Source organism: Bidens hawaiensis, unplaced genomic scaffold (assembly GCF_021521415.1).
Source record: "Bidens hawaiensis isolate Kalapana, Puna unplaced genomic scaffold, B.hawaiensis_p1.1 tig00021377_1, whole genome shotgun sequence".
In the NCBI taxonomy this organism is placed as follows: Eukaryota; Viridiplantae; Streptophyta; class Magnoliopsida; order Asterales; family Asteraceae; genus Bidens; species Bidens hawaiensis.
In genome coordinates this window covers 168,251-182,288 of record NW_027493319.1, presented here as the reverse complement: position 1 = coordinate 182,288, position 14,038 = coordinate 168,251, and the positions used below count along the sequence as shown (strand labels likewise).

General features: G+C 33.7%; 2 protein-coding genes across 2 annotated transcripts; one reads left to right on the top strand and one right to left on the bottom strand.

Moving 5' to 3' along the window:
• Positions 1 to 6,043: 6,043 nt before the first annotated feature.
• LOC143563377 (protein SAMBA-like) lies at positions 6,044 to 7,585 on the top strand. Its single transcript, XM_077050932.1, has 3 exons — positions 6,044 to 6,213; positions 7,112 to 7,222; positions 7,323 to 7,585. Exons 1-3 carry the CDS (start codon positions 6,054 to 6,056, stop codon positions 7,403 to 7,405), a joined length of 354 nt encoding a protein of 117 aa, XP_076907047.1. The 5' UTR covers positions 6,044 to 6,053; the 3' UTR covers positions 7,406 to 7,585.
• Positions 7,586 to 8,145: 560 nt separating this feature from the next.
• On the bottom strand, positions 8,146 to 11,109 carry LOC143563376 (uncharacterized). Its single transcript, XM_077050931.1, has 5 exons — positions 10,670 to 11,109; positions 9,642 to 9,678; positions 9,300 to 9,536; positions 9,175 to 9,222; positions 8,146 to 9,090 (listed from the first exon to the last, which is right to left on the bottom strand). The coding sequence occupies exons 1-5, from the start codon at positions 11,014 to 11,016 to the stop codon at positions 8,485 to 8,487; spliced, it is 1,275 nt and encodes a 424-aa protein (XP_076907046.1). The 5' UTR covers positions 11,017 to 11,109; the 3' UTR covers positions 8,146 to 8,484.
• Positions 11,110 to 14,038: the final 2,929 nt, after the last annotated feature.

The following is a 14,038-nucleotide window of genomic DNA, read 5'->3' as shown; positions in this document are numbered from 1 at the left end:
GAGAAGTTGGATATTGCTACAAATTTGATTTAGTGCTCTAAAATGGACTGTTGGTTTTAAATGATTTAGGGTCTAGGGTTTAATAGACTAATTGTGATTGGCTTCTTCCCTATGAAATTGTTACAAGTTAGATATTTTTCCATATAAAATGAATATTTTTAATCTATATAGTGAAATTGCAACTTGGAATCTAACATTATTGGATTGATTGAATCTGATTTATTTTAATATATGTAAATTGTATTTTTTTTCGAACATTATGTGGTTTCAACACTTCATACCACTTGGGTAGTTTTTATTTTTTATCTTTTATTTTTTGTAGGATAACAGAATCTGCAACTTCAGTTGATCTATATGTGAAGGTATATAGTATTTATTTTGCTAACAATGTAACTTGCAAGTTCACATCGCATATTCAATTTCACATCATTGAAGATTTTTTTGTGCATTATGGGTGTTAATTTACCTAATGTCTCTATCTCCTATAATTTCTTCAAAAATAGTTAACTTATGTATAGTTTAAAAAGAAATATATATTTCAGAAATATTGTGTATAGCATATGTTGTGGTTTTAAATTACACGTGTTTGTTATACGATTTTATTATTTCCGCCCGTGTCGTACACGGGTTAATAACCTAGTACAACAACAAACAAAGTAAAATGACAACATAAAGCATATTTCTAATTTAAACCATTAAACCAAAAATATATATCAATAAAAACCTTTTCTGGCCGTCATTTTATACCTAACAAATTTTATACTCTTTTAAAACAACCTGTTTTGAAATATTTTCAAAATACTTTGAAATTTAAGTTTAAATTTGGTCTTCCATGTAAAGATAGAAATAATTTGAAATATCTTGATTCATGGGAATAATAATATTAATAAATTATGAAAAGTTGTCATGTTTAGTAATATTCACTAAATCATATGTGCCGAATAATATTTATAAATGATAATAAAACGGTTATTTAATTTATGATATATTAAGTATTGATTATTAGAAATTATGTCAATTTAAATATTGTTTTCTAAAATAACGCGGTTATTATTTTAGTATTAGTTAATAACTAGTATTCACGTAAATTAAAGTAAGATTACATTACAATTATGGCAAGTATTTTTAGTTTGACAATCAGTTTTTTGAATATTAAAATGATAACTTATTCTAGTTTATTAAATAAGTTAAATCTGAGGAAAGTTAAACACACATAATTAAAAATATATATAAACTGAAAAATTAAAATTTTGTTATGAAAACTATACACACTTAAAACAATTTAAATTATCATTAAGGTACAAATATAATAATATTAAAAAGATTAAAATCAATATTAACACCAAAATAAATTTATAACATCTAAGCTTAGTTAAAAAATTTGTAATGCCAATTACCTTAAACATAATATTTAAACATGAAATAATGACAAGAAGTTCATACCTAATATATTTTGATGATGACTAAAACAACATCATTTTTATAGTAACAAATAGTTTATTGTTCTAAAAAAAATTATATATAGAGATATAATTACAAAAGTTAATGCCAAATCATAAAAATTAAAATCAAATCGGTTCTAATTTTACTAATATGACTAATTAATTTAGAAATAATTACAAAAATGAAAATCAAATCGGTTAATTTGAAAACTTCAAAAAAATTATGGAAAGATTTTCAAATGAGTTTAAAATTATGGAGAGTATTAAAACCTTTAAAATTTTGTTGAAAGATTGGTCAAATTTCGAATTTAAAAGAAGTTTAAATATGTTAATTAAATTTTGGAGTTAAATATATTAATAAATACAAATCAGATCGTTTTGTAAATTATGAAAATACGGTTGTTAATAATACAGTCAAAGTTTAAATGTATAAAACTTATTTTTGTAAAGTTATTATTATTCTTTGTAAAGTTAAATATTAATATAAAAGGATTACCATAATTAAAATGGTAGTAAGAAAAGTACTATAAATATGTAAATGTTATTTAATATTTAAAACCAAACGATTTAATATAAATGGTCAAATAGGAGGTCGGAAATGTAGTTAATTTTTTCAATCGGTTTCTTTATAAAATAAGGAAAGTCAAAGTATATACAATGTAATAACGGAAAAATTAAACTATATAAATTACAATATATATGTAAATGTAATTTAAATTTAAAAACTTATTTTTAGTAAAGGTCGAAAAACTTATTAAGTTGGAAAGTTAATTAAGGTGTTAATTCGTTATTTAAACAAATAAGGATAGTCAAACTCAATTAATTGTATTAATGTGATACTTAAATGTGTAATTTATGTATACTAAGGCACGCCAGAAAAAAAATATACATCAAGGTATCTCCGATATACATCAATATATTATTTTATCAACAAATAATGAATATAATTGAATATTCAAAAAAGAAATATACATCAATATAAAAAAATACATCTTATAAAGTAATGCTCAATCCATGAAAATTAGCTTGTATCAGTCGGGACATTAACCTGAAACTATAAAGTAGAATATTAATATTGATATTATGGAAAATTTGATATTTAATTTATAACCAGAAAAATTGAATGTATTACCGGAAAAAAAAACAATATAATGATAATAACCATGGTATCTCATATTTAGATTTAGAAGGTAAACTGAAATATTCAGTAAATCAATCGGGTAAATAACTTGAAATAATAATGTTTTGTTATAACATTGATATTATGGAAGATTATAATTATAATTTATAACCGGATAATTTAAATGTGTCTTAGTGGAAAAACGAGATAATGATATTGTCCATGGATGAAGCTTTTTTATTTAGAACCTAGAAGAACAACATGTAAAACAAAAAAATAGAAAAAATATAAAACTTCAAACAAATTTAAAACAACCATTGTTATAGGTATAACACATAACCGGAAAAACGTAAATACGTCCACATATCAGCTTCATCGCCGTTTTTGATTTACAACCTAAACTAATTTTAATAAAATTATTTAACAATGAAAATAAAGATAAAAAGGTTAAAGGAAACAATAACCGGAAGAAAATATAATGTTGCCGGAAATACATATATCAACAGCCGTGAGTTTATTATAAAATATAAACTTACCGGAAAACGATTAATACAAATCTAGATCTAGATAGCCGGAATATATGAGAGGGTGAAAGGAGATCCGGCTAATAGAGAAAGAGAAAAAAATATGTTTAGGGTAAAAAATTATGAATTGTTAAGATTTAAATATAGGGTGATTGTATCAAGGGGTGACATGGCATCATAGGTGGACAATTTGTAAATGGAAACTTGATGACTAGGCTGCATAAATGGACAACCTAGTTGAGTGACACTTGGTCCATAAATTTTGATTTAATAGTATTGTTAAATGTTAGATTGTACAAGTAGTAGACTTGTTTTGGTTGCGAATCTATTCAAGCTTGGTGCATGTAGTGTATACTCAACCTGTTTACAATATAATCCAAAACATTATGATTTGTGCCTAATTTTTTTTAATTAATGAGTAAATAATTACTACACTTGAGGGTCTAAAATAGTTGGACTTTTTAAAAAAATATTACTTAAAATTCATGAATAAAAGTTATAATACATAAGTTTGATGTCTAGGACCGTCTTCGAGAATTTAAATACCTCGGCCGAGCCAAAATAAAAAGGCACGTAGGCCTTAACGAAATTTTTTTATTCGCTAGTATGCATGGATAAATATTTTATCGACCGATTTATTATAAGCAAAAACCATTTTGAGCTTGTAATTATCTAATAAGTCATTGCAAATAACCTTATTTTAACACCAAAAAACATATATATGTAATAGGTATAAAAAAATTTTGTGCCACTGTTGATGGTGCGACTCACACACCCTCCGAGCCTTCCCTGTTGATAACAAAGGTCGATTTTTGGTTTTTTACGGTTCGATTTGGTTATAAAACTCCCTTGGGTTCTTATGGTTTTGTTCAGGTGTTTTTTTTTCTTATTATTTATTTAGTTTTTGGATATACGTAAAAATGAAACTGAAGTGTAAATTTAATCTCTAAAAATATACATGAAACTGATCTTTATTGTCAAGCACCTTGAAGAGGTGAGGTTTAATAGGGGTAAATATCCTCTCTTTTTTTTAACGGCGATTTTCTTCTATTTAAGTTACCACACACTTTGAATTTAGACAGCATCAATGTCCCACTCTGGCCAGACTATGTTGTCTTAATCGAGCTTATGCTGGCTTCAGAGTTTGGCTTGGGATTCCCCCGGAAACCATACTGCCGACTGCCACTTGACAGTCGTTGTGCCGCCCCAAGAGCATAATTTCCTTGCTTAACACACGGTGAAACGAAAACACGGGTGGGCACCGGGCTCAAACTAACAACCTTTGTACAATGCCTAACTCAAATATTTCATTGTCAATATTCATCCAAAAGTGACACAAATAGAATTCGAACATGGGTATCCACTAGAGAATCCAAGCCTCCTAGTAGGCCACAAAAAGAGATGAGTGTAAAGATCCTGATTTCGGTTTTAAGTAATTGATCTTTAAAGTTATCACATTCTGAATGAATACATTATACTTGTCAAGTAGTTTAAAAGATGCAATTTCAATCAAATATTAGCAATGCAAAAAACTCTCTTTGCATTATTCCAACTAATGTTATAAAATGTGTTTTTAACAAGTAAATCACGCTAAAATATGCCTTAATGCACACCCATCAACAATAAAATGACCCAAAACAATGTAAACCACTTTTGATGACATTAAAAAACACATCTGATAAAGGAATGTAATACATAAGCAAATCAAAGCTAAAGTAATAATGTATTTACCTAATTTTTTATGCAAAGCGATTACAACAATTACACATCACACTCTCCATTCCAATAAGCCCAGAAAAAAATTGTAGTAGTAACTCACAAAGAGAAGATTAAGCACAAACCTAAGGATTTATAGATCGAGAAGAGAGTGATGAGAGCGATTATACGGTCGTCATGGGCGAAATGGTGAGAGGGTTGATCTCGATCTCTTGATGATAAAAACCGTGAAGTAGGTGAAGGCAATAATGATATTTGAACCATAGAAATTTGAGAGTGTAATCATCTAACAGTTGCTATGGATGGAGAATGGTAAGAGAGTTGGCATTGATATATTTGTAACGAAAACCATGAAGCATGTGAAGGGAATGATAATCTTCGAAACCCAAGAAATTTTTGATTGACGAGTTTGAGAGAGCAGTTCTAATACCCGACCCATCGTACAACCAATGTAGTCCACTCAGGGGCGGATCCAGTGTTTGGTCAGGAGGAGCGTTTGCACCCACTCAAGTCCATATTTTATTTTATAAATTTGTAATATATTAGGTCCAAAGACCCAAGTGACCAATCAGAACAAAATTTAGTGACCCATTCAAAAACAATTTAGTGACCCATCCAAAAGATTTTTTGAATGCTCGTGTAATTTATAGTGTTGAAAAAGAAGCACTTTTAAGTGTTACAAAGTAAATTGTAATTAACTGTTTTTAAAAGATGAAATCACGTAGATGTCAGTGTAATATGTATTTTGTTTATCTTTAATGAAATTTATTGTTTACATTTCTATACGTTGTTTGTTTAATGTAAATTTTTTACTCGACCCGTTTCGGTTTGACCCGACCCATTTTTGTTTGACTTGTTTTAGTTTGAATTGACGAGTTCTAGGTTGAACCTTTTTTTGCACCCCGCAGCTTTTCCTCTGTTGCAGGTATGAAGTGAGTTCCATACCATGAAAAAGATTGAAATAGGACCAGGAAGACAACCCACCACTGGAACTTGCTTTGCTCTCGCTCTGCTCGTTCCCACCTGTCTTCTTCCAACCATAGTAAACTTAAAGACTAAATTTTCTGGATCCGCCACTGAGTCCACTTTGCCCCCGACGGATTGCCAATCTAGCAACTCACTAATTTTATTTAGTTGTACCATTGGAGACTTCTTAGGAAGTCACCCATCTTTTTTAATTTAATTTAATTACACGGGTTTCAGTTTCAAATCAATTTAATTTAATTATTTGAAAGAAAGCAATCAGAGACGATGAGCAACAGTTCACTGACATCATCGCCGGCAAGATCATCGATATCAACGACGGCGATTGTGGGATCCAACGCAATGTCTTCATCGCTAGCCGTCGATGAACTCCACTTCACTGCCGATCTCACTACTCTCCAAGAACGTAAACAGGAGGCTCTTCGAGGTTAAAAATCTTTAATTTTAACCCTATATTATATTATACCATTAGATGATGTTAATTCATGTTTATCAAACTGGGTTTTCTGAATTACTGTCTTCTTAGGGTTAATTTTGACCAAACATGGTGGTTTGTGGTTTTAGGGTTTTTGATTTTAAGCGGCGGCGACTCTTTACACGACCAACCCGACATAACGGTTTTTTTTTAAACGGGTCAACTCAAACACAACTCGTTTAAAAGTTGGGTCAACCTAAACATGACTAGTGGGTGGGTTGACCTGTTAACCCGTTTATAACAAGTTAATATTTTGATTTTTTATTTTTCAGATAACTATTGACTTTTGAAGGTCAAATTAATTTTCTTTTTAACTTTTTGTATCTAGTCTTCGGCTCTTCGCTTCCGACATATTTATTTTGTTACTTCTATCTGTTTATTCTCGTTTTCTTATTTAAATCACGAGCTAATTATATAAACCCAAGTTTGTTAAATGGGAATGTGAGGTAAATACACAAAAACAATTAATAATATCATAAATTACAAAAATGTTTTATATGTATTGGAGTTTTTAATTGTTTGAATTGTTATTAAGTCGGTAGGTATTACTCATATTCGTAAACAAGCGTAGAGGGTGATGAGTTAATTTGTGATTTTGTAATTTTGTATTGATGATCAACGTTTGATATTCATATGTTGCAGGACTCTAGTTGAATATTTAAAGTTGTGATTTCTCATGCTTTGACTTTTTAAGTCAAACAAACAGTATTCATTATTCACTATTATAAATTGTAACAGCAGCAATATGTTATTCTCTATAGGGAAAATCATTAAAGTGTGTAGAAAGTAATATTGACCATCTCGAATACAACAGTTACGGATATAAGTTAATGTGGCGTTTGCAATGCAGTTTTGAAATCGGATTTGATGGCGACATTGAACAAGGAAGTTAGAATGTTGGATGAAGATAGTTGGATGTTTGAAGGGCCTCGTTCTCGAATTCACCTCATTTCGCGACCAGGTAAACACTTTAAATATAGTTAATAATCCGAAACAACATTAATATTAAGTCCTTTTAAGTTTCTTGCCAGTTAAAATGATTAGGGTTCTTAAACTTTCAGGTGGTTTTCAAAGCAAACATTCAGAAACACTGGGGACTAAATTGGGCACCCAAAAACGGAATCAAAATGCTTCGATCAAGTAGAAAACTTTGGAATTCAAAATGCTTGTGGGTAGATTATCAGATATCATATGTGATGTAGCATTCTTGGCAGTGGCTGTATTTGTTAAAATTGTTCAAGCATTTATAAAACATTGTTATAATTTAAGCAATATTTAGCAAATCTTGTATCTTGAATCATTTAACTGTGAATCAGAGCTGTTGAAACATAAACACTAAGGTAAATTACAGGTTATTTATGTGGTTTTATATTTGGGTAACTTGCTGATCATGTACTTAAACTTAATTTAGTATAGGGCCAGATTTTATAAACTAATAACAAAATATAAACATCATCGGCCCCGATCTTCATATGTGCCCCCATCTTCATCACTGTCCAAACGCTTCTCACGATCTCCCTCTATTCGTCGATTTAGTCTTTCTTTTTTAAATCTTGATCTTTTGTTAATTTTAGACAACTTTCAAATGTAAAAAGTGGCAATCTTTCTGATATGTTTTTGCTAATCTTTGATTCCTCTTGACCCCATACAATCTTAAAAACTGAGAACACTTATGCAAAGATGGAGAAATGTGGATGTGCTTGCCATCAAAATCTGAGAGAAAATCTAGGGTCTTTATCTTCTACCAAGATTTCATCTTTTAGATATAGAATTTCGGTTGCTTTGTACTGGCGGTCAACAACATAGATAGCAAATGCTAGTTAAAGAGCCACATCAACGCCATGTCACTACACGACATGGTTTAACAAGGTGGAGAGGTGGTCATGGCGCCTCCCGCAACAAATGATCTAAAGGATGTGAACTGTTACAACCAACGAACTTTAGGCACGTCCAGAGTCCCGTTAAATGACAGTATTTATATGTAACCCCAAACATAAATGACCGTAATTTGCAATTTACCATAAACACAATGAAGAAAATAATACAGGAATGTGGGGAAAACCAAGTTATTATCAAAGCGCTAAATCCCTATCGTTTCGCCATATTCAGGCACTTGTTCAGACGAAAATCTATACAAAGAGTTAAATTACGCTGACAACATTTCTCAACTGTTAAACCCTAACATAATGTATACCCACCTTGATCACAAAATGCAAACCTATATCACCAGCAAGAACACCAACCGCACTTACCTAAACAACTAAAGCACCCACATTTCAAACAGGAAGGGCATTTTGGTAACTTCACATCCGAGCATATCGGTTTTGACCAACAACAAGAGTTCCACGTAAAACAACAGCATCCGAGTCCCAAACAATCCGGGCACTTTGGCCTGCCAAAACATCCAAAGCAATCCAGGCACTTTGGCTTGCCAAAACATCCCAAGCGATCCGGGCACTTCGGCCTGCCAAAACATCCCAAACAATCTGGGCACTTTGGCCTGCAAAAACGCTTTGGGCAGTGAGGTTTTGGGCACTCTGGGCAGCTTGGCTGCCCCATTTTTATACAACAACAATAGCAGCCATCGATTGACTTCCCGGGATTTGACTTTTTCGGTAACCTGACCTTTTGTTTGATCTTTGCAAGTTGGGTTTTAGTGGTCATGGTTTCCATATCATAAATGAACTTGTAAAGATGACGAATGTAATCGGGATAGAGTTCTAAGTTGCAGTGGGCCCCGCCTTTGACCCATAATGGTTCATACGGGTCCTTAGCCATCTTCCATAGTTTGTTCCCGTGTTGCCAATTTACCACATCGTCCTCCGTACCCTGTCATATTTACACCAAGAAATTAGGTCAACTGGTCTACGCAAAGTTCAAGAACATATAATATATGAACGGGTTAGAACTTACGTGTATCACAAGTGTCGGGCATTTCACCTTCCGAATTTTGTTAACATTCTGCAGATATCAACAAGATAATATTTTGAAACCTTAATAGGAATCGAAATTAATAAGACGGGACACGCTTTACTTACCTTATAAATATCAAAGCAAAATCTGCAATCGACATGACAAACAACACGAAGGCCCGAAAGAATTGCACTGTGTAAAACAATGCCTCTTAACCTTGGTAACTTGGAAGCCAAATGTAATGTGGGCCCGCTTCCAACCGACTGTCCGTAAAGAATTATGCCTTCTTGACTGACTCCATATTCGGTTTGGAGACACTCGTATACCGCCTCTATGTCGGCATATGTATTAAGCTCGGTTGGCTGAAGTTTACAAAAAAAAAAAACATAAAAACAAATATCAGAATTATTTAAATAATCAACAATTATTAATATTAGACAGAAATAAATTGAAGATGACTCAATTACCTTGCCGGTTGATGCTCCATAGCCCGAATAATCATATCTGTTAAAGAAAATGAGGACAAAAGAACATAATTATCAATCATATCATACATTGAACGCGAAAAGGGACCACATCGTATATAAGTACCACTAAAAGTTTAGCCAACAAAAAGCATAATATGTATCAAGATTCATCAGCAACTTGCGTTTTTTAACCTTTCATAGGGTAATTTATCAGTGAAAAATGTTCACTTTATAGCCAAAGTATTAAGGAAAATAAAGGATGCATAGTGCATACCCCTACTAAAGTTAAGAGCTTTCACTTTTCCTCTTTTACCCTAGCCAGAATATGATTTATGGGCCACATAACATTAACAGTTATTGCGCGCATATCTTGAAAACGAAGTCGAATAGTTTCATCGAATAGTTTCATCGAAGCACTCGCTTTCACGGGGTCATTTTGCAAATTGTATAGATCCATATCACAGAAATCTTGTAATAATTCTTTACATTTTAGATGCAATCATGCAAACAGTAAAATCTTTAAATCCAAATTGAAATAATTTCTAGAATAAGAAAAAACAAATATGAGCACAAGAACAAACTCACATCACATCACATCATAGAAATAATAAGATCAAATCAACATCATGAACCAAAAATGTAAATTACCTACAAATCTACAATGTTGCATCTTAGAATGGAAAAGAATAACTTTTAGGTTCAAAACTTACACAAATTTAGTTCACTTTTTGTAACTAAATCTGCAAATCAAGATTGGTCATTTAAAGATCATAACTTTATTAAAACAAAAAAACCTTCAAATTAAAGATTGCAGAAAGCTAAAGAAGATGAAAACCAAACACCCCAGATGAACAGTTGCAAAAATTAAAACAAATAAATAATAATATCTCTTTGCAAAAAAGAACAAAAAGCAAATCACATTACTTAAAACAACAACATTCCTTCATAATAGCCCTAATAATGTATCAACATGGGGGAACAATGATTATAACAAAAGTTAGGTAAGAAACAAAGAAGATAAAACTGACCCCATGAGATTGACTCTAAGATTTGCTTTGAGTTGAACAAACAGGTCAAACAGTTGACCCAAATCAGCAGCATTGCCATGAGAGTACAACAGAGTGAGTCTTGCATATGGGTTCTTAAGATAAAAAGCCACAATCTTGTTACCTCCTTTTGTGGGTATTGACAACACATCAAGTGAACAACCACCGCCACCGTCATCTACACCACCGGAGGCTGACGTCAGCGGCATGGAGGATGATGTGTAGATGGCATTTAGCTTACCGTCCTCTCGTTTCTTGATCTGGTAGGTGGGTGGTGATGGTGGGAAGAAGGCGAATTTGGCGCTCAGATTGGATATTACACAACCCATCGCTGCCGTATACGGCGGTGTTATAATATTCCGGCGAACACCCTTTTCATAAATTAGTGAGATTTACTGATCTGTGATTAATTTTAGGGGGGAAAGATTTGTGGGTTTGTTAGACAATGGGTAAATCTAGGTGGGTTTTGAAAATGGTTAACTAAAATTTATACTTTTTGAGTTTTTCCGGCGAAGACCCTTTACATAAGTTAATGAAATTTACCGATCTGTGATCAGTTTTAAGGAAAAAGATTTGTGGGTTTGTTAGATAATTAGTAAATCTAGGTGGGTTTTGAAAATGGTTTAGAAAAAATTATACTTTTTGAGTTTTTGTAATGAATTTGAGTTTCTTGATTTGTATAAAAATGGTGAAAATATAGCTGGGTATTTGTGGGGTTTTGAAAAGGGTGAGATGGGTATCTGACTGACTGAGTTTTGGCTTAAAAAGATAAAAGCTTTTACATGTTGCAGTCTTGCAGACGGTGGTGGAGGAGAGAGAGAGACACGGCGGAGAGAGAGAGAGAGAGAGAGAATCAACGGCGGAGGAAGGTGGTGAAGGGAGAGATGCAAGTGTTCAAAGATGGGAGTTTGATAACTTTCATTGCGTCAGTTTTGACAGTGTGGGCCCCACTGTCACTACCCCCTATCCCTAAACGACAAATATTGTTTCAACAGGACTACACGAGTATTATGAATATTGATTGTGTTGTGTGCATTGTTTGCTTGTACGGTGGCTGTGTGTGTGGAGATCTTGATGTACAACTCATTTTTCTTGTTCACCTTTGTAATCATGTGGAAGGGGTGTATGGGTCATGAGGGTTATGATGGGACTTGGCTGGTACTTGTCTTATTTGTGTGACGCTAATATATTTTGGTTATGAACTATAGAATATTATCAAGATCCAAGTGTTAATGGATAGGTGAGACAAATAGTTTAGGCTGAGGGGTGTGGGGGCGCGAGTGGGGGCGCCAGCCAATAATATTTTGACGTGTGGCAGAGAGAGAAACTTGATAAGATGGGTGTTGGTAGTGGTGCTCGCGCCCCGGGACATGGTGTGGAGGGGCGCGAGAGGGGGCGCGAGCGGTTTTTTTTTTATTTTTTTATAATGTATTAAAAAAACGTATTATTAAACAAACTCAAAAATTATTTAAAAAAACACACATTTTTTTGAAAATTCATAATAAAAAAAAACATACTAAAAATTAAACAAACAATAATATTTAATAATAAAACTAATCCAATACAAGATCATCTGGTCGCCTCGCCCACAAATGTTCAACCAACTCATGTCGAAGATCCCCGTGTATCTCACGGCTCTTGATATTTGCTATGTTATGAAGTTTTTGTTGATCACTGATTGTGGACGGTTGTGGCGGAATGTCACCTTGGTAGTTTTGGCATATAGCTTTGCCCTCGTCTTCTAACGTCATGTTGTGTAGGATAAGACACGTGTAGACGACGTCCATTATCCTCTCCCGAGTCCAATAACGTATCGGGTTCGCCAGAACATAATATTGTTTTTTATAGCTCCAAAAGCTCTTTCAATATCTTTTCTAGCAGACTCTTGCTTCTTCGTAAAATACTTCCGTTTGTCGGCGACTGGATCTGTAAAAGCTTGAACTAACACAGCCCATTCGTTGTAAATACCATCGACCAGATAGTACCCGTACTTGAAGAGTTCTTCATTTGCAAGAAAAGATTGAGGTGGTTCAACCCCGTCGATAAGGTCGTTGATCAAATGTGACTGATCGATAACATTAAGGTCGTTATTTGACCCAGCAACACCAAAAAAAGCATGCCAAAACCAAAGATCCTGTGAAACCGCCGCCTCAAGTATGAGGGTCGGCCCTTCATGATCACCACGGTGGAACTGACCTCGCCAGGCCGTTGGACACATAGCCCATCCAACATGCGTACAATCGATGCTACCTAGCATCCCAGGAAAACCATGTTTTTCTGCGTGCACCTCATATATGCGTTGGATGTCATACGTTGTAGGTTTACGCAGATATCTCCGAGCGTAAGTCGATATGACTCCTACGTACAATATATATTACAAAATGTAATAAATATTTAATAAAAAGTAAAATTAATGTTTTTTACCTTGGCAGAAAAAATGAAGGGATTCACGTGCAACCCTTTTCGACATCTGTAAATACTCATCCAAAGCGTCCGACGAGATGCCGTACGCTAATTGACGGATAGCAGCCGTGTATTTTTGAAGAGGGGTAAAACCGGGAAGACCCCTAGCATCCTCCCTTTGTTGAAAAAAGGGATACCGTGCCTCTAAATCACTCGCTATACGCGTGAACAATTGACTGCTCATTCGAAAACGAGTTCGAAAATCCGACTCCGCGTATACCGGTTGAGGGCTAAAATAATGCCTCATCAAAGTATCGTTAGCACCCGATCGATCACGATCACGAGGTGGTGCTCTAACCCTCGGGAGTCGGGGTTGATGGGCTTGATTTTGCAAGAGATTGACCACGGTTGCGGTCAAAACTCCCCCTACATGAAGAAGCAAATCATCCTCTTCGGATGAGTCGGAATCAGACGAGTACGACGACATTATTTTTAAAAAAAAATTGGGTTGTTTTTGGATTTTTTTTGGGTATTATATAGGAGTTTGGGATATTATATATGAGTTTGGAGATTGAAGTTGTGTTTGATATGGTAAAAATGGGTTGATTTAGGGGTATTATATAGGATTTTGTAAAGGTTTTTTTAAAAAAGTTTGAAAGAAATGGGTAATATATAGGAAGTGTTGTATAAAGAAATAGGTAAGTTTGGTTTTTTTTTGAAGTTGTGTTAAGTGTTGTATAAAATGGGTAATTTATAGGAGTAAAAAAAATTTTTTTTTTTATTAAATAAAGAGCCAACGGCTCATTTTTAAGACTCCAACGGCTCTTTTCACCATTCCCAAGCCCATTTACGCCCCACAGGTCCCGCGACCTCCCTTGCGCCTGCTTTGTTTTTCGTGCTCGCGCCCCTCTCGCGCCTCGGTGGTGTGGTGCTCGCGCCCCGGGGCGC